Source organism: Serinus canaria, chromosome 2 (genome assembly GCF_022539315.1).
Source record: "Serinus canaria isolate serCan28SL12 chromosome 2, serCan2020, whole genome shotgun sequence".
Classification (NCBI taxonomy): Eukaryota; Metazoa; Chordata; class Aves; order Passeriformes; family Fringillidae; genus Serinus; species Serinus canaria.
Genome location: NC_066315.1, coordinates 91,054,655 through 91,080,197, shown reverse-complemented (window position 1 = coordinate 91,080,197; position 25,543 = coordinate 91,054,655). Strand labels below are relative to the sequence as shown.

The window sequence follows — 25,543 nt, the reverse complement described above, 5'->3', positions numbered from 1 at the left end:
CACACACATACATATATATGTATCTGAATATATACATAGATGTAGATATAATTTTTTTTAGGTTTTTTATTTTTTCTTCTTTTCTGACAGGGTAGCACACACTGACTGTGTGGTTTCTGTCTTTCTCCTGATTTAGCATTTATGTTAGTGGGTCATTTCCTTTTCACTCGTCTATGTGTTTGGTGTGATCCAATTCCCATCAATGGTTATCTTTAATGGAAACTGAATTAATCCCTTTTAAGAAGAAAGCAACAAAGGATTCCACCCAGCTGGCCTGATTTTCAGTATCCTCAATTACTTGCAGGGTGTTCCAGCTTTGTTCTCATCCTGCAGTGTCCATGGCTATTACTCTCTGAGGTCAGAAGCATACTATTGTGACTGAGATTCCTTAGGTTCATTCCTTAGACCCTTTAGGCTATTAATTATTGTAATATTTGAATATTTAGTGCTGCAGCCCCCACTGCAGACCTCTTCTGGTGTGACATGCATGACACTCCAGCAACACAGAAATTTAAGGTTTTAAAACCTGAGGTGGGTAAAGAAGCAGAGAGTGATCTTGCTTTTAGTGCATAATCTACAATGTAATGCTGCTCAACAGCGCTGTAGGAGTGCTGCCTACCTGAACCAAGGCTCCTGGTCTGAGGTTCCAAGGTTCCTCTGGAGTGAATGTACTGTGATTCTCAGGCATTTCTTTCTACCCCACCATCTCTTTCTAATAATTCTGTTTTCCCAGAGTTTTCTTTTCAAACTCTCAGTATTTTTTTTTCCTGGAATGACAAATTCTGCTTCTTTGGAATAAATATGTTTTTTAGATTTTACTTTACATAAGCATGGCAAATTTTTCCACAACAAGATTCAACTGATTCTTAAAATAAGTTCATATGGTTGAGCTTACTATTACAGTTATGGCATATATTGGATCCATTTCCATGGGAAAATTCATCTTTCATTTGTAAGCCAGTTTCAGCAGCCTGAAGCTTTCCCTCAAATTTAAAATCATAGTCTTAGTGAATGACAGATTCAAAGATGGGTTGAAGATGGAAGGAGCCTCTGGAGGTCACCTGATCCAAGCCCCCTGCTCAAGCAAGGTCACTGAGAACCAGTTTCCCAGGACCATGTCCAGATGGCCTTTGAGTATCTTCAAGGATGGAGAGTCCACAGTGTCCTTGGGAAACCTCAGCCAATGCTTGCTCACCCTCACAGTGAAAATGTGTTTCCTGATGTTCAGAGAGAACCTCCTGTGTTTCACTTTTACTCGTTTACTCTGATCCTGTCACTGGACACTTCTGAGAAGAATCTTACTGTTCTTTCCACCCTTCCTTTAGGTATTTATACACTCTGATAAGATCCACCCTGAGCTTTTCCTTCTCCAGGCTGAACAGTTCCAGCTCTGTCACTCTCTCAGCCTCTCCTCATAGGAGAAGTGCCCTAGTCTCTTCATCGTTTTTGTGTCCTTTCACTGGACTCTCTCCAAGTCCTTTATAATGGATATATTTAGAACAGGTATAGGAAAAATAAAATAATAAAAAATCTGAAATAGAAATAAATATTATAAGAAAGACTTATAAGAACAGGAGAAGATGCCTAAACCAACAACAATAACAAGAAGGAGGAAATTATACCTCATTGATTCCATCTCTTCATTCCCACCTATCTTTTCTTGGCATCACTTTCATATTGATTTCCATTATGTAAATAATTAGAAGCTTTCAGATTGTCCTCAAACTTCTTTTTTAAAACATGAAACCTGTACTTTGAGACACAAATCAAGGATTCAGTTTGTGTTCCTCTAATTAGTTAGGGTTGAAGTTTATACTTTGAGTCAAGAATTCCCCAATATATTTGAGTTTTTTAACAATTAGAAGTTTGGTTTATAAAGACATTTTCTGCTGAGTTAGAGCATTCCCAGTCCTGTCCTCTGAAATGGAATGTCTGAATGATTTTTTTTTCTTGGGAGAGAAATAAGGACTTTTCTTTTTTGAACACATACAAAATGTCTTGAGCATATATATTGCTGCAGTCCATGGTTGTAGCTTAATTAGATTGTAAGCATTTGGGTAGTTTAGATTTCTTAGGACAGCATATTCAATGGCTTGTACTGAAAAGAAACATTCATTGTCAGAGTGGGTAAGGGGTAACGTTATTCCGGCAGCTGTGCTGAACTGGCGTATTCCAATTGCACCAACATTTGGAGTGTTTTGGCCAAAAATGGACTGTTCACGAAAGAAACATTTTCCACCCTCTACTGCTCTCTAGTTTTACCATATTTTTAGCAATACAGCAACTGAAAAAAGGAAAAACCATTCTTTTGCATAAGTGGTACATAAGTAAATCATTGAAGGAGGACCTACTGTCTGCAGATCATTGTCTAACCAAGTGCTAAAATACTACATCAATGACATTTTAGTAGAAGTGTCAAGACTTTAGGCAGGATCACTGCATTCATCCCTCCCTGAGATCTGGCAGGACTTCTTTCTAGAGAAGCCATTGCAATTTGAATCTCCTCCACATTACCCATTTCCAAACATTATTTTGACTAGATTTTAAAATATATTGAATTGTCAGGGAGACCTTTTTATTGGAACATATTGCTCATACTAATGGGTCAATATTTTCTCTTCCCCTTGTTTCCTGGGAGTACCATTCATTCCATGTGACAAATAACTGAGGCTGTTTTGTACTACAGGTCCTCTTGCATAACCTGGAGATCTCTCTGTCCTTGGAAGGCCTTTGCTGACTCTTGGAGGAGAACTGTGTCTGCTCTTTCTGTCCTGTTGAAAGAGGGTGTACCTCCTTCTCCTGGCTAGCTTTCTCTTTAGTTTCCTGCAAACAGGATGGGTTTTGTAAGACGGGTGTTGATTTACAAGCAGGATTTACTTCAGAATGAAACTATATTCAGGAAGAACAAGACAAATTTAAATTGCTTGAATTCCCATAGCCTTTGAAGATCAAGGGAACTCGTCTGTGCAGCACTACATTCAGTGTCATGTTCTGAGCCTGGCTCTAAATTCAATACTTCTTTTTTTGAGTTATGGCAAATGAAGGATCTTAGTTTCAGTTATAAATAAGTTTCAGCTACTTTCTGGTGCTTCTTGGTGCTTGTGTCATGTGCTGTGGGTTGTTTATATTACCAGAGCTATTACAAACTCAGAGCTGTCAGACTGATTTAGACACCTGCATGGGAAAGGCTGGACTACACGGATTTGATGCTGTCCTTGGGAAACACAAAATCATTAGGACTCTTCTTGCAGAATTTCCTCTAATTCCTGTAATTCTGAATCTGCATCTCATACAACTTTTCTATTGCTGGATGCCATCCAAATGAACATCCCTGTAGGCCCCAATGTTTCTCTTGCTATTATCAAGACTGATTAGAAAAACCAGGGAGCTGGAAACGACAAGTGACATGAGGGGAATCTTTGTTAGATTTCTCCTGAGGGCATTTGGCTCTGGGAGAGTTCCACTGTTTGTACCAACAACAGAAGTACACTCAGGACCAGACACATGGTCAGCCACGCACACAATGTCTGATTTTATAGGTGTTCCCAAAAACCACAGCTTCTACATTGCTCCAAGGCTAGGGGAAGTCCCCAAAATACTGTGAGTCATTGAGTGTGGGTCTTCACCTTTCTCCAGCTTGCTCAGTCATTCTTAACCATTTTGATTTGGTAGGCTTTTGTGCTCAGTGCATTTGCTTAACTCACATTGTGCATCTCATGTTGCATAGATGTAAATAGATAGATGCAAGGGTGTGTAAATAAATGTAGTAAATGCAAGTGGCAAGGAAAAATCTGGGTCCATCTAATCCAGGAGACTGATATACACACTGTCTTTTGCATTCAGTGATGTTCATCTTGCCTGTGCACTGTGCTTGCTTAATCCCTGCTCTGCAGCTAAGGCCCTTCTTGGCCCAGCCTGGTACCAGCTGTTGAAGTACTCTCACAGTCCTGCATGGCTCAAATTCCATTATCCTGAGCTGTAAGTAATGGACTTCCATTGATCTAATTCTCTTGAGTTAAATTCTGTTTAGATCTTGGAGACTGAGGAAAAACTTGGAGTTTAGTTCCACTGTAACCCATGTTTTCCTTGGATATGGAAACAAGACTGGTTTTCATCACAAGAAAAATGGCATTTTTACTTCAGAACTTGCTAGCAATTTCAGTGGCTGTAGAAGATACTAGCAATAGTTTTGTCCTTATCACTTATGCAATGGATGGGAAGGAAAGCATTCCCCCAGGCATGAACTTTGGCTTGGTTTACACTTGTTCTCAGCTTCATGACTGATTACCATCTCTGAGAGGAAGCGTGTATCTTTACTGTCAAGAAAATGATTTATTTTGTTTCTCATTTTAAACACAGAGATGTTATAAAGGAAAGACAATACCTCTTATCCAACAGAACAAGGAATTTAGTTTGGCATATTGACATTGCATAGGACTTTGAAGACAAAGAAGACAAATAGTTTTCAGCTAGTGAATATTGTGGGAGATTGTCCTCCTAGCTTCCCTTCTCACTTTCCTACTGCTGACTTTAGGGCTACAGCACATAGTAAAGCTCTGCAGAGAACTGCAAGCCTTGGAAAGCCTGATGACCTTGGAAAAGACCTCCAAGGTCGTCAGGTCCAGCCTTTGACTGACGACCACCTTGTCAACCAGATCATGGCACTAAGTGCCTCATCCAGTCTTTTCTTGAACACCTCCAGGGACTGTGACTCCACCACCTCCCTGGGCAGCCCATTCCAATACTTAACAATCCTTTAGTGAAGAAGTTCTTCTTAATGTCCAACCTGAACCACCCTAAGTGCAGCCTAAGTCTGCCCTCTCATCCTGTCACTGATTGCCTGGGAGAAGAGGCTGACCCACAGCTGCCTACACTCTCAGGTGATTGGGAGAGTGATAAGGTACCCCTGAGCCATATAAAATACGAGTAAGGGGGTGATTTCTGCAAAGCTTGCCTCACTTTGTTATGTGATAGTCCTACAGTTTGGCTCAGTGGATCACTGTGAAAGATTGTCTCCATTTAATTGTGTTTGGTTTAGTGTCTTTTTCATTTTATTAGAAAGAAAATCCCATGTGACTAACACTGATGATTCTTTTCTCTATCTAATGTAACAGTAACATATTAGTCAACGCTCTAAAAATTCCCCAGCATGAAATGAAATGCAAGTTTTTTAGATGAGGTACAGCAGGTTTCCCTTTAAAAGTCCAGTTTTAATTTCATTACACTTTTTGGTGCAATACTGTAGATAATAGAACTGGCAAATTTTCTAAAATCTTGGCATTAAATAGAAGCAGAATGCACATCAGCAAACTTAGATGCTCAGTAAGAGAAGTTACAAGCAGACTTTAGGACTTCTTTTAAAGAAGATCATAGTTACTTTTTTAAAAGTTTGATGCTATACAACATTCTCACCAAAGTATGTATCATATGAACTTACCATGTCCCTAAAATTCTCTTGAAATCCCTTCAATGCATTTCCTCTCTATATCTGCATGGAATATATGAAGTTGATGGTACATAGGAAGTAAATATTTGTTATAATAAGTAAATGTCCACTATTCCCATTTACCTCTGAACCTGCAATATAAATTGGCTACTTACATATTGGAAACAGCTGAAAGAAGTTAAGAGAACTGAAAACAAGCAAAGATCAGATCTCAATCAAAACACAACATATTTTAAGGTTTTGGGTTTTTTCTAGTCCATTGACAACTTATAACCACTTTACTAATTATATACAGGCAAAACATGTCACCTTTTATTAATCTTATATATTCCCCCGACTATTTCAATATCTGTGCAGAAAATGTTATCTTCTGTATGTTGGTATTATGTTGTATACCAGTGTCAGTGAAAACCTGTCACAAACACTCTATATTTTGTTCCAAATAATTTATTAAACCAGTGTTGTGCCATCAAATGACCCCTACAAACCTTGTATGGGAAAACAGCACAATAAATAATGCTTTATGAAAGCATTTCTTGAAAGGATAAATAATTCAGCCTTAATAATGTATCTTGAGCTGCTGAATGTAAGGATTTATGTGGAGAATATTCTAATATGTTATTATAAGGACCATAAAAATACATGGAGAAAAATGAAATTGTATTTCTTCTTTCCATGCTTTTTCTAGACTGCATCTATGCTGCAGCATATAGGGAAGGGCTGTACATCTCACAGCAAGTAATTTTTGGAAGAGGAAATTAACAATGTTTGAAATGAATAATTTTTAGAGGTGCAGTCATGCCAGGTGCAGAATGCTCTCAAATTACAATGGGTTATAGAGGTTTTGATTGTTTTCAACACTTCTTCAGGACCACCAGAACTGTATTAAACTCTAGCAATGTTGGGTGTAATGTATGACCCCCTAAGGGAAGAGCTCTTTCTTCTGAGCCAAACATACTCAGTAACACGTCAGAGAGTCTGAAGGTATTGCACATTGCAACATGCATTCTTCATTTTTATTGATGCTAGCAAGCACTTTAGACATTTTTAATAAGTCTGGCAGTAAGTAAGTGCCATATCATTTCAGGACAGTGATGCACCCTACATTTGTTGCTGCCAACTCATGGTTAGGAAAGCAGAGACAATGTCAGTTTGAAGGTTACTTTGCCTTACAAGTGTCATGGTAGTAGCTGATAGTATCTTTAAAACCAGGAGGGTGGCTAAGATTGTCACCCCTGTAAGCATGAGCTGGGAGAAGAGGTCAGTTTCTGGACAGAAGATGTGCTCCTTGCAGCAACACTTAGTGCAGGGACACTGATTTCCAAGAGGTCATTTGGAAAAGAGGAATTTATTTATCTTGTCTTTGTCTAGTCAAGTCAAGTCACAATCTCCACACAGGGGTCAGCTTGTTTGCTTTAGATACTGTAGCCTCAGCAGATATTCTGTCTTCTGACTCTCTGAAGGTTATGTTCAACCAGTGCAGGTTTTTCCAGCCAGGGAAAAGCTGCAAACTACAGTGTTGTGACTCTTCATCACTCTCTTGCCAAGTGCCAATACAACAGCATGTGAAAAACATGTTGGGGAAGACTTTGAAGCTGTAGATTCCTGTGCCCTGAGCTGCCTGTATTGGAGACTGGGAAATGTAACAGAAAGTTTCCAAGAAAAGAGGACATTGAGAAACTTAATCTCCTTTCCACTGAGGCAATTTGCCAGGAAAGACCTACTGTAGGCAAAATTTGGGCAAAAAGCCTCTTCTCAGAAAACAACAAGTTTGGTTGGGGAGGAAACATAAAGACAACTGGTCATGTCCTTAATTCCTTATTATGTTTTGCTTAACCTTGGCATCAGTGGAGTAATACAAGCCAGGCTTTCAAAATCTACCCCAGTGTTTCAAAAAACACATCGCCTGAAGTTAAATGTATTTTTCAGAGTCATAACAAAAATACCATTGACAAGGTTAAAGCCTGGGAAGTGTGAAGTCATACCATCACCACACCAGTCATTTGGCTGGAGAATGTTTTGTGCTAGTTAAATTGGGGACCAACTGACCATATTATAGCCAGATTAGCAGTGGTGAAGGCTGCTGGAAGGAATGAACACTCAAAAGTTAACTCAGATCTATGTGGAGATAATGTGATACCTATGAACAATTTGGGGGACTTTATCAGTGTACTTTCATGTTAAGTTTTAATTAAATCTGCCAGTTGTCTTTTTTTCTTTTTATTTTTGCTGTTTAATTTGGTGACTTCCCTTCCACCTCTTTTTCTCTAGCAGCCTTTTTAGTGATAATCCAATTCTTTGTAAAATTTTCATTTTTGTATCTTCCTCTTCTGGAGATTTTCTTGTTTTCTCCATATAAGTTTTTCCTCCTTGTCTTTTCCCATCTTCACTACAACTGTCTCCCTTTTTTTTCTGTATTCCTTGCTCTGCTCCTAAAAACGTTTGGTTAAATCTGCTGTCTGGTGTTCCAGAACTGGATCTCCATCTCTCCTCTCCAGTAAATGACTTTGGTGGGAAAGCCATGATGTCCCTTTTTTTTTGCAACAAGACATTGTTCTAGTCTCCTATTGGGTGAAATCAGGACCGGGCAAACCTCTTTTCCATTCTCCTCTATGGGAGCATTTTGCCCTAAGAGATCTGGGTGTGGTGAGCTCAGATAGCCTGCTGATGCTTTCATTGCATGGGCCACAGGGAGGGGATGTACCTTTCATTCCCTCCCCTACAAAGAGCCCTACCACAGCGTCAAGATGATGAGAATCACTGAAGCAGAGGGATGAGCCTTAGGGCGGGAGGGGGGAATAAATAATGGCTTGTTGTCAACCCTCCCTTCTGCATTAGGCTGCCAGATGATTGCTTATTCCTTGCTCCCACCCACACGCTTCATGCCACCACCAGCATTTTTGGTGCTTTGTGGCTGAGGTTGTGGGCTAGTCAGCTGATGAGTCAGCTCCTGTAACCAGTGCTTTTCCAACTCCACATGGCAGGGATAGCTTGGGAGGAAGAGTTTCAGCCAGCACTATCTGCGTGGAAGATGGGGGCTGCTTGGGCACGTCAATTGACTTGTTTAGAATTTCACCATTCTGCAAATAAAGGGCATGTTTCCAGGGGTGTGCAATTCATCTCCTCTTGCTGTCTTTGCATATGCTCTGATGCAGGAAGTTTTCAAGCTACACCCTGTATACCATCTGTTAGTACAGGAGCGTGGAGTGAATGGGAAATTCAAAGTTTGAATAGGTCAGGAAATTCAAAGTTTAGTTCTCACAGCAATTAGCTACATGTTGGTCTCAGATGGTACCGTAGCTCATCGGGTTAATGCACAAAATGAATCTTGCGCCACAGCTGAGCTCCTGCGCCGCAGCTGAACTTGGCACCGGCACCGAGTGGGAGAAGAGAGGATCAGAGCTTGGAAATACCTTTGTGCCTCCTCAATGCTGGGCAGGCCTGGGCCTCTTTAGTGCTTCCCAGGGGTCAGAACACCCTCCGGGAGTGGCGTATGCAGCTCATGTCAACTGGGGAACATCTGGCCAATGGAAAATACAGCAGGCAGAAGAATGTTCCAGCTGCCCTGTTCCCAGCCTGCCCCATCCCGCCTTGACTCCATCAACTCCCGGCTCTGTTGCCGTGGCTGTAGCACAATTGTAAGGTTCTCCAGCTCCTTCCCTCATTCTCCACACCAGGCAAAGGCTATGCTGGGCTGGGACAGGCTGTATGAACCACCACATGTGGAAGGCTCAGTCACAGCTAGTGACTAAACAACTAAACAACTTGGTTTTAAACTAATTTCTACAGCTGCACGATTTGATATCCTTCTCAGTCTGCCTAGTACAAGCGTATTTCCAGGCATCCTTCAGTGGCTCTGACCAAGCTGGACCTTAATTTACATTGCAGTAGCAAAATACACTTTTCCTCCTCTTCCAGACAAAATCTGGCCATTTTCAAGCATGTACAGTATGTTGGGGTGGAAGGAAGAGGGTGAAGGTAGAAGCAATTTTGTGAGTAAGCTTGCTATAATTTTTATAACCAAGTTATTCAGGAAGCCTTAGGTTTGAGTCTAATAACTGTAATTTGTCACAGTACTTAAACCTATTTCTAATGAAAGAATACCTCTTAGTAGCTATTTAAAGTCAATTTATTAATTGAAAATTATTTATGGTACACTAATCTGAAATGGTTTGATTTTGGATTATTAGTTGAGGTATCAGTGAACTCTATTACTTTTCTCTGGATAATTTTCAGATTAAATAAAATCCTCCACAAAAATAAATTTCCCTGGGTGTTTTTCAGATTAAATAAAGGCCTCCACAAAAGGACTAAAAAAATAATATATAGGCAGATTTGCAGCTAATCCAAATTACTGGATGCATGTTTTTTTATATGTACAGATCTTTCAGCTATCAAGTGAAAAGTATTAGGAGCCGTGGAGAGAGAGAGGAAAGCTTGCAGTTATTATGTGGAAGTTGGCAAATGATAAGTCATTGTTTATCCTGATTTCAGCGTACTAAATTCCTTACTAGTCCTTCTTCTAGAATTGCAGATGCAGTGGGACTCAGACATATGTATTAGCTGCCTGCTTGCATCTCCTCAGAAAATGGAGCAATTGACCACACTGTCTTTGAGTAGGAGATGTCATATTTTTGAAAAAAGATTAGAGATATTTTGCTTTCGTATAATAGGGGTTATAAAAAGGACTTTCAGAAAGGCAAGCCTTTTTAGGTACCAGCTCTGTGGGCAGACTGGCATGCAGAACAGAGCTGAGCAGCAGTATTCTAGCAGCTGTTTAACCTCAAATGCCCATACATCAAGTCATTCCTGCAGTTAGCAATTATTTCTTTGCCAGCTGCCTCCAGAACAGCATAATTTGTTTGTATAGGTAAGGTAGCTCAACAGCATTCTCACGTATCTCTTTCCATAGCTAAAAAGGAAAAAATGCCATGTTAATTAAATACTTGCATTAGTATCTAGTGCTGTTTTTCTCTAGATAAACCTCTTGTGCTTCAGCCAAAGTTCATAAACAGGGACAAAGTCTGTTTAGGCAAGAGTTGACCCTGTATATTTTTCATTTCCATGGGAAGTTGTTGCAGGGATAAGTGAATGGGCACAAATCAGTACCATAAGACCAAAGGTAACATCTTCAGAAGTCTCAGAACTCTTTGAAAGTGTGACTTATCTTCAAAAATGCCTGCAGCTTTGTCTGCACTGGTACTGTTAGAGGTCACTCTAGAGGCTGTCAACACCCTCCCTTTATAGGCTGGTGTCTCTGTCTCATCACCTGCTCCAACATTTTGACTGAGCTGAGAAGCTGCAGTGATGCTCGGCACCTGAGGTTAAGCCTGCCTCTACATGTGAATGCACTGAGCTCTGACAGTGAGGCCCACCAGCAGTAAAGTCACAATTCTCTGTCCATAAAAATCTCCCCTCCATAAATGCAGGGCAGACCTGGAGCAGAGATAAGGCCAGTTTTTGGGTGTCATTAATTTCATATCAAAGCTGGGCTGGAACATTATTTGTGTCAATGAGAAACTGCAATGCAGATGGGACAGGGCCTGTCCCACTGCTGGATGAAGATACACACCAAGGTCAAGCCTAAAGTGTAAAAAGCCCTCGTTTTGGATGAAGCCAAGGGAACTTAACAGCCTGTGGCTGCATCTCCAGAATCCCTGAAACTGTCTGTAGCATGTATGGGCACACCTCAACAAGCTTTCACCTGTTTAGTGTGCCTAATAATAGCAATGAACTTGCAGGACAGTGCAAACTGCATCCCACATTGTGAGTCCTCAACAGGCTTAGTGCTGTGCCCTCATTCCTATTGTTACTTTATTTAAGCTGGATTATGAAGCTGGTTTGGGCAAGCCTGTTTGTGCTGCCATTAAATGAAATGTGTCTGCACACTAATCCTCACAAAATATCAATGAGCAATATAGCCACCATAATTTTTTTAATTGTAGGCTTCAAAGTAATTTAACAGCTTTTGAAAACTTTATTTCAGGTAATTAGTGCAGATAATTAATGATGAAACAACAACGGTTGCTTTCACAGCGTTAACTGCTTGTGAAAATAGGCCAAACCCCCCATTCATTGGGTAGAGTTGACTTACCATAAGAGGAAAAAAATATTAACTTTTTTCTTTAAATTCCCCATTGCCTCTTATCACCCAAAGTCATTCCAGCCACCACCTGCAAGGCATGTCCATACAATAAATCACTATATTGGTAATTTGTGGGATACTTGGCTAAAAAAAGTAGACTTTTCTGACCTAGGAACAAGCTCTGACTGGAATTTATTGTAGTTTCATAATATTTCTTCATAGTCAGTTCATAAGCCAGTTTCCTGGTTTACTATTTCCATATCATTGTGTTTCTCACAGTGTGGCATGGCAATGTTAAATTCAGGGCAATCGTATTTATTGAATCTAATGTTTGTTTGACTGTTTACCATGACTTTTAAGTATCTTAATTAGCATAATTCACAGTAGCACCTGTTTGACAAACATGGACCTTTAGCACAATAGAAAGGAAGAGGCTAACTAAATATTTGCAAAAGGTGCCAGTATCATTTAAAAGAACTGTAGAGCTATTTAGCTTCAGTTTTTACTTAATTCTACTGGCAACAGCATTCCATCCAGATAAAAGTTGAAGCTATATGTTTCTTCCCTGATCAAACTGAAATAAAACAGTGCCACAACATATTTGGGGGGAATCCCATAGGATAATACACGTGTGCCTTATATCTGTGAGTGCTGAAAGGATGAGCTGCCTCTTTAAAGAGCTTCCGTGAACCTGTATTGTAGTAAGCTCTGGTAGGCAAGGGGTTGCGTGACTGCAGCAGACTCATTTGTGACCTCAGAAAAGTGGTTATGAAAGTGATCTCTTGATCAGAGGAATAGAGCTTTGCTGCCTGCCAGACCAGCAATGCAGAAATGAGCCTCCTCCCTGCAAATCTGCCCCGGCAGGAGAAAAAGCGTTCCTTTTTTGGATGCAGCGTAATGATTCCTCTGAAAAATTCTTGGGCTTAAAACAAAGTGTGCTCTAGAGTATACACTGCCTCCAGTTAAATTGCACATTTTTTTAAAACATGCAAGATTGTCTTTGCTTTTTGCCATTTTTAGTTTTCACTTTTTTTCCTCAAACCTACTCCTCTTTTCCTTAGTGTAGAGCTAGTAAGTCTTGTGTCAGTGGTTATCGGGCTGACTCTGGCAGTAAGCCACAGTGTATATCCAAAGGAGATCATACTGTAACTGGTGAAATGCAATAGAAATGAATGTTTATGTCACATGATGAGTCTAAACCAGATCTGATGAATCAATAGGCAAGAAATCCTTGGTTTTCATCTAGAGACCTGAGACAGAATAAGAAGCACTAGAAGTAATTTATGTGTCATAGTTCTCCTTATACACACTGTTCACCTGGCATTGATCACTCAGTGAAAGCTGCAATTGGCTATTACTGCCTAGAAAGTTGAAGGTATAATCCTACAAGTTTAAAGAACGAGATACAAGATTCCTGTCCTTATCCCATAAGGAATACTCGTTGTTTCTTTGGTAACTTGCTATGACTCAAGGCAGCAGGCACCTTTGTAGGAGTCAGGCTTGCCTGTTCAAGTCAATGACACATACAGAAGAGTTGAAACTGGAGAAAAGGTTATATTTTATTAGCTAGGACTTGGTTTCTGAAATACAGAACATTGGTTTTCCTTATCTTCAAATGGGACAAGTCTGATAAGAACTCTGTGCCTGCCTTGTAATTTTATCACAATATCTAAGTATTCTCTGGTTTTAAAAATTGAAAAGCAAATCAAAGCAGGGAGAAAATTTACAATCTAAGAGCCTTTAAATGTCACCTTTCCTGCCTTTTATAAAGACAAAAATTTTTATTACTCTCAGAAAATGTGAAAGTCCTAATTCTGGCTGTTGACCTAGGGACCATTGCACTTTTAAGAAATTTAATTTCTCTGGTGCTGAAAGGAAGAGAAAATGTAAGCCCACTACTGGTCTGTTTAGGGTCTTTGGCATTTGCTTGGGATCTTTCTCCAGTATGGAACATGGCTGTCAGGAAAGGCAAAGCAAAAGATTTGTGAGGAAGTGAAAAATAAAGGTTATTGTAGTAGTTGAATACATCGTGTGCATGCATTTTATACTTCTGCAGAAGGTTCCTGTTCTGCAAAGGAATTTATTTTTGGACAAACCATAGTGTCTTCTCTGCAGGACCTCTGTCTTATGAGGGATTCCAGTTGGGAACAATATCCATCTGTTTGGGTAGCTTTGCAGGACTAATTTTTTAATGCATACATTAAAATATTAATGTGGATAAAAACACATTTAGGAGATCCAGTGATTGTAACATTATGAGTTTAGGGTTCTGGCAGTTCTGTTGTCAGATAGTTCTTAATTTTGAGCTTTTAGGTAAGATTGTCATGCTACTGGTTTTCTTCATCATTCCAAAAAGTTCTGGAATACAGGTCAATATTTTAAAACTACCCTGGAAATTGATTCTGAAATAATTTTTTAAAAAACTTTCAGATAATGTCCCTGATGTTTCACTTGCCCTTATCTTGTCTCAGCACGGGTTTTTACTTCCTGAATTAGAAAATCCAAAGCTTAAGGACCTCCTCTCAGGCATATTTTTCCCACAGCACATGGGGTGCCTTTACCTTCTCCAGGCTTCATGCAGTCCATGTCATTGTGGCAACCTCCACAGGCAGCAGAAAAGGCCAAGCAGAGCAGCTCTGCCTTAGAAAGAGAGCACCGTGTTCTGTGGGCTCTGTGTGTCTGTCTGTTGTTGTGCAGCAGTGAGCTGTGATATCCAGCTGATTTAAAGGTGGAGATTCCCACATTTCCTCTGTCAAGCATGTTTTCTTCTTTAAATACACTGTAAAGCAAATGTGTCTTTGCCTTTAATATTGGACACAGCAAAGCTGCTACATAAATCAGATATTAAAGAATTGTTCTTACAATATTCCTGACTCTAAAACTGTTGGATCCAGATTTGGTTTTCTGGGTAACACATGCACATCCTGTGAACTAGGGTCTCAGTGTGAATATTTTAGGTGCAGTGTTTATTTCATCTTAAAGGTTTCCTTTATCCTCTCCAGATCGTGTGCATTGGCTATTTTTAAACAGTCTCTTGGATGATATACTGATCTATTGACACATGCTCTTTCAGCTCTCTTCTAAGAGATACTGACTTAAATTCCTCTTGGAACCTACAGGTGTGAATTTAACCTGTGCCTTTCCACGCAGAATGGTGCAACGAAAATTATAAAGGCACAAGAAATTGAGGAGTGGCAGATCAGGAGGCAGTCTGTTTGAATCATAGTCCTGGAAAAGAGGTTATCAAATCCAAAAAGTCTAGCAAAGATCATGTTACACATAAGTTAGCCATTTTCAGGTTGCTTTAATGAAGAAGGGGGAGAGATGCTTTCTTTTGCATTTTCTTAGTTGCATTTATTTTCATGCTCAATCTTTGATTTGAGTTTGTCCTGCAGTGATTGATTACTAAATGTTCTAAACTACAGATCAAAATTGGAAGGGGTAAAAAAAAGCACATCTGTAGCTGATAGAGACTAAAAATGTTCTGATATTCTCAAGGTAAATCTGTTACCAAGACTTCATTGCATTTCTTCTGTAAAATGCAATGCTTACAATCACCTTTCCAAAAGTGGGAAAGATTCCAATAGACTTCAATTGCTTATATATGAACACACATAACTTTCCTCTTAGCTGTCTTTTCAGTAAAAATGGATTTTGGTCTCATTACTTATGTTTCTGAAAAATATTTCAGACTCAAGTTTATTTCAATAGGCTGTTTATCACTGAAGAATGTTTTTTGTTGGTTTTGGATGCAATAATTAGTCACAAGCTGCTCTTTCATCATATGCTTAAATTTAGTCACATACAGGCTTTCTCATAAGGTTCTGATTTTTCTTATTGTCACTTCTGTGATATACTTTGTTTCACGTCACAGATGCTGCTGTTGTGCATCTGTTGTTTATTTTCTGTCTGCAACAAATTCTGTGGACAAGACCATGGCATTGCAGTGAGAATAAAACAACATAAGAGATGCACTACTGTGTCACACCAGTGGTCCATCTAGTCTGGTATTCTCATCTTCAAAATTGCTGTCTTTTATCTACTTTAAAGCATTCTTGTGCTGGTGTTACAGGGCACTTCACAGTCCTCATATTGCGGGGTGGGGCAAACAGCAGTTCCACATTCAGTTTATCCACTGCCCTTTTAATTTTGTAAACCTCTCTTGTGTCTCCACTAGTCCTTCTCAGTAAAAGTCACAGCCATTTTAGCCTCTCCTCAAAGGGCAACTGCCTCTGCTGTGGACATCAGCTTCCATTGATGTATTGCTTTCATTGGGAGAATCAATCCTGAAAAAATGGTCTAATGGCAATGAAATAGTATGAGCCATATCAAACGAGGACAGCATTCTTGGGCCTTAGAGAGAGAAAACAGAAATTCAGTGGATGTAGAGAACACATTTTTTAAAATATGTCTGGACAAGGGAAAAGATGAAAAGCTATTCAGACAAGAAACCATTATTAAGGATATTTTGAAGAATGGAGAAACTCTTCAAGTATTTTTGATAGGTCACACGCTTCACAGATCCTAGAGTCAATGTATCCTGATGTGCTGCTCCTCTGAATATGTATAAATTCCATGATCAGTGTGATTTGCTGAGATCTCACTCAAGCAATCAGGAGGTAACAGGTCTGAACACACTACAATACACTTAAGGCTAATTGTGGATCAGTTTGGTGAAGTCACAAATGAAAATATTAAACTACATTCATTGTACATTCTGAGGTCCTTAACTCTGGAACTAACCAATGTTAAGCAGACTTTCTAAATACAGAATAGTTCTCTGAAATTAAATTTTTTTCCTACTCTCATGCGGGATATCAGGATTCTGATTGATGGATGTGTAATTTAAAAATTTAAAAGTGCAAGGAAGAAGTGTTGGAATCATCTTAATTTTTTGTGAGTGATGTGGGCATTGATTTGAAACTGGAATAAATGGTCTGCAGATTTCTTATTCAAGGTTGCAGATAAGTCAGGCTTGTAATCCATTTTGTGGTTTGAGAGAGAAACCAATTTTTTATTTATCTTTTATGTGTTTATTCAGAAGGGTGTGCAAGCAAATATTCAGACAAGCTAACGTATTAAAGCTTAATTAAAGAATGTAATAGTACACAGATAAAATTAAGGCCCCAGGACTGAACCCATAAATCAATAAGTTTCCTTGATCAAATCATCATATTTAATGTAGTAGAAAATAAAATGGAATTGTGAAGACAAACAGGAAGATTGTTACTTGAAGTAAGTCTTACGTCCTGGTATAATTTCAGAGGACTGCATGTCTTCAGCAGTCTTGTAGCCAATATAGTCTACCAGACCAACTGATAGCTCAAATATTTACTCACAATGGCGCAAACAGATCTCTAAAATACCTCCTTTGCCAAGGCACAATGTGGGGCTGTCTGTTGGGGAGATCATCTGTTGAGTCATATGAAGAGAGAAAGGTTGCAACAGTAAGCTACAGAGAAGAAATGTGTTTTCTAGACAAGTTCTTCTGAGTCTGTTGTTTGTGTAGTTAGCACACAATTTGTCTCACGTGGAGCTTTTCGTTGGATCTGTGATTCCTCAGAAATTATGGATAAATTATAGTCCCAGGCTACATTTAAACTTGACATACAAATGTGATTTCTTATGAGATACAGATAGAATAAATAACAAAAAACAGAAGAAGAGTTAGTAATTTATTCTGCATATTCTCCATATAGATACACTTTTTATAAAAGCCACTTTACATTCTTAGCATTTCTTAAATTATTCTACACATTTGAAAACAAAGAATTGTGGGAAGAGGAAGTATCCTTCCAGAATTTACCCTAATGCTCATTCACCTAAAACACTAAGGAACTCCTTATCTTCCAAAATGAATCCCATTTTTAATTAAATAATGAAAGTTTTCCTGGAGGGAATGAGAAATGTCCATTACTGGGAACACTCAAAAACTCTGAGGAACCAGCCTAAGTGAATTAGCTCTGTTCTGATCAGGGTGAGGTAGACCAGATGACCTTCAAAGGTCCCTTCCAACCTACAATTTCCTAAATTTTTGTGTTTCCCTATCCTGACTCAGTTAACAGACCCGTGTTCCCCACAGGTGAACCACTTTCCTAAAGCTTTGCAGAACTCCTTGCACTGCAGCACAACTGAACATTTGCAGGCAATTCTTCTCAGCCTCTCAGCTTGCTGCATGTAAACTCTATTTCCCAAAGGCACACAGACCTCTTTTTCACATGCAAGAAAAAAAATACTCTGACTCAGTCACCTCTGTAAGAAGTCCTCAGTTTGTGTTTCTTCTTTCACCTGCACCTGGATTCTGACGCTGCCTTTTTGCTGGACTACTCAGTCCTGCCTGCCCTGGCATAGCACCAGGTCCATCCCAAGGACTCCACTGATCATGAATTCCAAACCCAAACTGATTCTATTCCTGACACAACCTTGCTCGACAGTTAGATCAAGAGGAGAAAGATAAGACTGATGGGTTTTAGACAGCAGAGTGAAGAACATGGTGGTTTTTTTCTGGAAAAATGAGGAAAGCACACCAGGACTTCCCCAAGGCAAGAGGATCATCCTTCTCCCTCGCTTGCCTGCTGGAAATCCTGTCTGAGATTTCATCCTTAATATATTGTCAGATCAGCACTAAATTTTCTAATGAGCCAGATCTCTCAGAGATGATGTTTGTAGAAAAACCATAGGAATGTGAGCTTTTCCTCTCTTTTCTCTGCTTTTCTGGAGAAATAATTTCCGCGTGTACTTTTAGACACACACAGACAGCACTGGCAGCCGGATCACTGCTTTAGAAAGCTTATCTGATCTGCAGTAATTTCTAAAAACACAAAACCCTCCGGTGGAATACAGTGAACCCGACCGTAGTGAGGATCGCTCCAGCCGAGTGTTTCACTGTTTGTGAAGGGATTTGACTCCGGGGAAACGCTCCTCACCCTTCGCACAGCGGGCTCTCTCCCTTCTCCCCGCTGCACGAGAGTTATTTTTCTGATCCTTTACTCTAAGCTCCTTTGCTTTTTTTAGGCAACTTCCAGATATCTGATACAGTATATAATGAGGAATTAGGTTCCATTACACCAAGGCTTAACCTTCTCGAAAAGCATTCAGCGCTTGCCAGGAGTCATCAATATTTAACAGCTGTTGTTATTATGAAATACTTCATAGGGTAATGCGGCTCGTCTGCTCGCACGCAAGGGTTTGAACGGCGGCCAGGCCCCTGTCAGAGCCGCCGGGAGATTGACAGGCGGCCAGCCTTGCGTGACAGCGGGGCCGGGGTTAGTCAGCACTCTGCCTCCTCCGCAGCGGGGACTTCTCCTCCCCCTCGCCTGCCTTCAAAAGGGCTCTCCGGACGCCGTGGGACACGGGCCGGGGGCTCAGGGGGGCGAGCTGGCCCCGGCAGCCCCGGGGAGAGGAGGGCAGCCCGGCGGTGGCATCTCTTTGATGCCCCTCTCGCACGGGGGAAAACGGATGAGGCTCGCTGGGAAAGGGGAACAGCGGTTCTGCGAGAAAGAGCGGATGGGATCTGGAAAGCAAAAGGGTTCGGTTTGTACCTTAAATAAATGTCATGCTGTACTCGAGAAACTTCAAAGGGAAGTCAGATTTCAAAGCATCTCTTAAGAAGAAGCAGACTGAGAAAACCGCTAAGTTGGGAAGAAAAACTCTGCATTACTGCTAGCGTAATTTCATCTGGCGTTCTGGTAGCCTCCGCAACAGGACCAAGCACCATGCAGCTTTTATTCAGCTTTTCTGCATTTTGGTGCTGATTTCTTTCCCAAAGCATCTGTACTACCTGTGTGTCGTGCGAACGTCCTTTCCATCCTCTTTGGCAATATATAACAACAGTTCCTTATGCTGTGTATTTTTCAATTTCAGTGTTCATCTAATGACCCCCATCCTAATTGTCACTCGGTGTTCTCTGTAACACAGCCAGAGGAAACAGATCATTTCAGTTCATGGCTTTAGGTTTGTTAAGCAGAATTGCTCATACTGAGTGTTTCCGAGTCCATTTGTTTTGTTTTCTTAGTATTCAGAGTAACACGCATAGCTGATTCTTCCTGCAGCTAGAAGATGCAGGAAGAGAGACCCTGCTCTCACTTCCTTTAGAGTAACAGTTACCAAACATAAGATCTGCATGCTCAAAGCAGTGTCTCTGAACCTGCACTCTGGATTTGGGCATTTTCATCCGCCTCTTTTAAGAAACAGTTTATCCCCTGGGCATCATCGGAGAGAGCTGGTAGTCCCTCGCAGGAGGGCTTGAAATGGATTCACCAGCCTGAATCTGAAGAAGACTGTATGGTTCCCTTCCTACACCCCAAATGAACCCAGGCAGGGCATTGAGTTCAGAAGCAGCATCCCTCCACTGCTCATTTCTTGCCTGTGCTGTTGCTTGATGCAGGCACCTGGGGCAGCTGGGCTACAGTTTGCCCCCATGTTAGTCTGTTACACAGCCTAACTTTGCAGCTACTTTTGCTAATTATTTTCTGAAGAATGAAGGGTGTGCTCAAGCAGGATGAGGTACAGAAACACTCTAGCGAATGTAATCCCATGGGTTTAAAAAGTATGGTTTTGTGAGACTCCTGAAATCTCCTTCCCTTTGAACTAAAGAGTATCCTGCAATGAATAAATGTTCTGTCATTTCTGGGGCAAAGGGAACGGCTGGTTTCATAATGCTTCTATAGACTGTGTTAGGCGGCTTTTCTTTACAATATTCCAGATTTGGCTTTCAAGCCAAGGTGTTTGCAAATGCTCATAGCAAAACTGGAGGCTTGAAAGAGGTCTCAGGTTTTTACACTGTTCTGGGCAGAGACAGTGCAGCTGTGAAAGGCTCAACAGCACTGTCTGAGACCATCTCATACTCATTCAGCCAATCTTATAGTCTCCTCTCTGGACTTCTATTCTCCATTAATTTACTGTCAGTTCTAACTCTACATTATTTTTTTTGGTTTTCACTATTTCTCTGCTTTCAGATTAGAAATTCAAACAATTTCCTCAAATCTTTGACCTGTCTTCCAGGAAATTACATTGGCTGTTTTATTTCTTCTTTTTTTTCTTCCTACTCTTCTTCCTAGCCCCCTGTCCCCTTGCCCTGTATATTTACACAGTGTTGTCCTTTGTAGGACCCAGCATTTCCAGACTTGTTGGCTTTTAATGTTACATGGGATTGCACCATGCACACCAGATCGCATGACCTTGCAAAACTGTCAGCCCTGGTACATGTACTTCTGGTATTTATCATTCTATGGTATCAATATGCTCATTCATCTTCTTTGGCAGAACAGCTCCATCTTCTGTTTTGTTTCATGTTCTGGAAGTGCAGGCTCGATACATTGTGCTCAGAAAACAGTCTCAGGTGTTACCACTTCCCATCTCTTGAGTTGGCTGGTTTTGAACCTGGTAGATGAGAGCTCTGTGCTGACCATCGCAAGGGTTGCCTCTCCCTTAGAAAGTCTAAAGCTCCATAAAGCTAAAACTCTCAATTTATTATTTCTTTTTTACAGCCAGCAGCATTCATTAGAATGCCTGCAGTATCAGCTTTTCTCTTGCTCCATTCTTGATACATGGGAACTCCAGCAGCGCGTTTACCCCTCAGGTCACTGAGTCATCCTTTGCTGGTTTTTATTTTTCAGCTTTATTTTCAGACAATTTGCTCCTCCCTGCCCACCAGAGACAGTACTCCTGCATTCTTCAAGCTCTCATTTGTTTTCATCATAGGCTTCACTGTTGCTCCAGAGGGACCCCATTTTATGAGATGTCTAAGCTTGATCACAGCTGTCTTGGCATCAGGGTCTTTTCTATCAAGCCACCCATCATAACCAAAACTTGCTGTCCTGTTCTCTCTCATGATTCTTGGTGGTGACAGGGGTATTGTTAGACTCTTCTGTTTTCTTTTCCCTGTTTTTCTGCCTAGTCAGATAACATCTTGCAAGTTTCCCTCATATGCCTGTCATGTCTTGCATTTCCTCCTCCTCATTTCTTTCAGGATCTGTGTGATTTTCTGCCTGTCTTGCTCGGCTTTCTCCAGGTGACAGGCTATCACCAGCACCTCTCTTCTGAGGTGTCACTGCAGTATCAGCCCAGCCGTGGGTGGATTAATCAAGTATTTCCAGCGTGGGGAGGCAGGAGAGTGAGCAGTGAGTGACAGCTCTGCTGCCTCAGGTGCAAGGAGCAAATGTTCCCATCTCTGAGGAGCATTTACTTCTTGGAGCAATGGTGTTATTGGTCTTTCTTTGATGGTGCAGGGGGTCTCCTTGCACCCAGGCCAGTGAGAGGGGCAGGCTATGAAAAGGATGTGTGTGGCCTAACATATGGGTGACTCTAACTGGCAAAATAACATTAAAATGCTTTCCATTTGGAGATGGAATTTATAGTAGCCAGACGAGTTGCAGAACAAACATCTCTTGTGCTTCTGCTGCTGTGTTAGTATGAGCCTGAAGGCTAACAAGCAGGCAGGGAGCTCTGGCCCTCTCAGTTGGGTAAAATAATAGTTTCCACTAACGATGAAGTTTGAACGGATGGAATTTTCACAACACCAAAAGAGCGCATCAGAGAAATAAACCTTCGTTTCCTCTCACCCCTCCCTGTCTGTCCCTTAACCTGAGCAAAGACCACAAACCACCATGTCAGTAATTACAAAAACATCTTTTCTGAGCAGGGAAAATCTGGAAGAGGCCATTGGAATAGGGGTTGGGCTTTTAGAAATTGTGACAAGGTATTTGAAAGATGTGTGGACGTGGCACTTAGGGATATGGTTTAGTGGCAGACTTGGCAGCGCTGGGTTAGTGGTTGGACCTGATGATCTTAAGGGACTTTTTCAACCTAAATCAACCTATGATTCTATGTCTGTTCTTATAGACAGGCCTAGCAGATGGCCTAGCTGATCAGGGGGAAAAAAGCAACCATTTCCTATTAGCTTAAATGGCACACCAAAATGACAATGCAGATTTAAGAATCTGTGTATTCTCCTCACAGCAACCTAGGTTACAAGTCTGAATTCCCAAAATTATTTTGGCTGGAAAATATGGGTAGGGATCTGTTGAAAGCAGGTTGGGATTTTCCTGGTGTGCTTTCCCATGCCCAGGGGAGGGATTTATTACATCTAATTATACATTTGAGATAATTGCTTTGGGCTAATGACTGACATTATCACTTGCAGCAAATATTTACAATGTAAGCTAAAAACCATCACAAATGTTCAGTTGGTGTGGTTCTGAGTTGCCAGTGTTTATTGTAAAATGCTGATGTATCCTGCAACAGTCCCTTACTAGGCTGTTAAATTGATAAGGAACTCTTGCACGGGCTCAGGACCTTTAGAGGCTTGCTGTTTCTCTCCTATTCTTATTCTGGTTTGGGACAGACTATTCCTGCCATCTAAACCCTTTTCTGGTGGGGAGGTTTTATTTTTGGTTAGTTGGGTTGTTGTTGGGGTTTTTCAGGTTTTTTTGGTGTGGGCTTGGCTTTTTTTTTCAGAGGGGTGTGTTTTTGTTTTATTAACAATTTCTGGCTGTGGCTGTGCCCACTCCCCTTTGGCTGGAAGGGAAAATGCATGTCAAACGTCACAGATAATATCACTGGGATGCTCTCCTCTCCCATTCTCTCCATGAAAATGAGAAAAGAATAGAAAACTGGATCTCTGTTTGCTACCAGGATCTTTGTATGACCCTTCTCTGGAAGTATGAGCAAAGCTGACTTAATTTTTACTGACCAAGTGATAAAGACAGGTTCCAGTTGTACTCCCTAGATGATGCTGAAGCCCAAAAATCATGTAATGCCAGCCTTCTCAGAAATTCTTTCATTATCCCAAGAAATGGGATCATATTTCAGTGTTTTTTCTGTAGGGTTTATTGATAGGAAGAATTTGAGCATTCAAAGGCATGCATTTGAGATCAAGCAATGTGAAGGAAGAGCACTCACCAGCCAAGTTTCCTATGAAAGCTTAATGAAAATAAGCTTTTTTCCCTATTATTAGGAAAAATAGATGAAGCTTTAATCTATAATGAGAAATATTCATTAATTTCATGGAGTAAATGACATGCTAAAAACAAACTTTAAAACTCTGTGTGAAAATCAAACAGTTTAAGAACATTCCCTTGAATCTTAAAGTTAGGTTGAAGCTTGTAGAAACAAACAGGGTAAAGTGAGACCAAAAGTAATTTGATGTCAAGGAGATCAGCACTGAAAATAAGAAACTTACTCACTCTCTTTTCTTCTGACCTATATAGATATTTCTCTGTATTGTCATAATACATATTTTTATAAACAAAACAACTTGCTAACTTTCTTTTGTTTCTTTCCTGTGGGTTTTGGTTGTTGCTTTATGTAGAATAGACTAATGAAAAAAATATGTTCAATAAAAATTGTGATAGATATTTCATATAAAAAACATCTGGACTGCAAAATATGTATCTATCTCCAGCACAAGGAGGGAAAAAAAAAAAAAGTTGTTAGTAACTGAGATCCAGACCACAAAGACAGTAACCACCAATTAAATTCAATGCATGTTAAATGCCTAAACAACAGTTTTAGTCGTGACCCTAATCTTCATGATTTCTAAATTGGTGATAACTCTTTCCAACAGCCATTCAAGAAAAGCACTTTAAGAAGCAAGCTGGCCAAACGATAAAAGAAGACAATATATCTAACAAGACTGCTGTACAAGAAGGTGGACTTCTACTAGAAGTGAGTGAAAAAATACTGGTTTTTTTTTCTGGATGTAATTTATTCAGTTTGATGATATATTTGGGCTGATGATTTGTGGCAGCTTTGAGCAAACAGTCCATCTTGGTGAGAGTCTTTCAAGGGCCACGCTCGTGAACATTTCTTTCAAAAGCAAGACTGGCGGTCGTGACAGTCACAGTCAGTGTCCATTTCAGAAATTACATCTTGCACCCTTGCTTGCATCCTTGAAATTACCAGTGCACCCCAGCAGGACAGTTCACAGTCCTTTTTCACTTTTAGGTTTATTTTACTTGGCCCATATTTTGAGGATGTCAACATGAGCTTTCCTGGTTTCTCATCTGAACGGAGAATATTCTAGGATATTTTAGTTTATTCTACTTCCTCAGCTCTGTGTTCTGCACACACACCATGTCAGCAAAAGTTATCCCTTCTATGTATTTTTATCCCCTTTAGGCTGACTTTATATTGGCAGAGAAGCATAAAGGGGCCATGCTATTACTGAGAATTGGATCCATTAATTTTGAGGAAAAATTAATGCTGCTGTGAACTACTAAACCAGCTAGAGCCCAGCAGTCCATCCCAGATACATCTGCGTTTCAAACACATGATGTAATAATGCCTTTTTACACTGAGGTCCTTGGAAATTCCTATGTGATTAAGATTACATATGTTGTGATTAATATTACAGTTGTTCCAGATAGGATAATACTCATGGTATAAAAATTGTGTTTTAATGACAGCCCTGAGATGCAAGTAAATGTAAATTAAATAGTAGCCTCCAGCAAACAATTACTGAATACTATTAAATTAAAACACATTTTAGTATGAGATCAAATACCATAAGTTACTCAAGTCTATGGAATGGAAACTGGCAACCTGCTTTCCTTCCTCTAAGTATTTCAGAAGATTTTAAATTTAGATTTCAAAGCAAGTAACACAGAGGCATCTGATTAGTTACTGCTACTGCCAAAACAAGATGTTTGGCTGTCAGGTGCTATTTTGCAGCCATTTCCATTCTCAATAAATAGGGAATACGGGGGTACAATAAGTGATAATTATGGTGAGTATATCAATTTTAACGAGGGTCTCCTATATCTAGTCTATGTTTTGTTGTGTGTACATGACATGCCCACAAGTTATAAACATTGAGCATCCTCAAACAGTAGGCTGACTGCTGTGAGTAGATGGAGAGAACACTGGCACACAATTTGAGGCAGGTTATGAGAGACTGCTATTGCTAAATATGCTCTGCTTACTGCAGGGTATGCAGGAGTCACATTCCCTCTGAATACAGGGGAGATATTTTATCCTGGATCATACTTAAAGTGGATCATTAACTGGATTAT

At 40.2% G+C, this 25,543-nt stretch overlaps 1 protein-coding gene across 1 annotated transcript in view; it reads left to right on the top strand.

Moving 5' to 3' along the window:
• The window catches only part of AHRR (aryl hydrocarbon receptor repressor), a 70,519-nt gene that overhangs the window by 12,442 nt on the left and 32,534 nt on the right, over positions 1-25,543 (top strand). Inside the window, exon 3 of the mRNA XM_030233963.2 lies at positions 24,097-24,197. Coding sequence (XP_030089823.1) covers positions 24,097-24,197 — 101 coding nt within the window. The remainder of the gene's footprint in view (positions 1-24,096; positions 24,198-25,543) is intronic.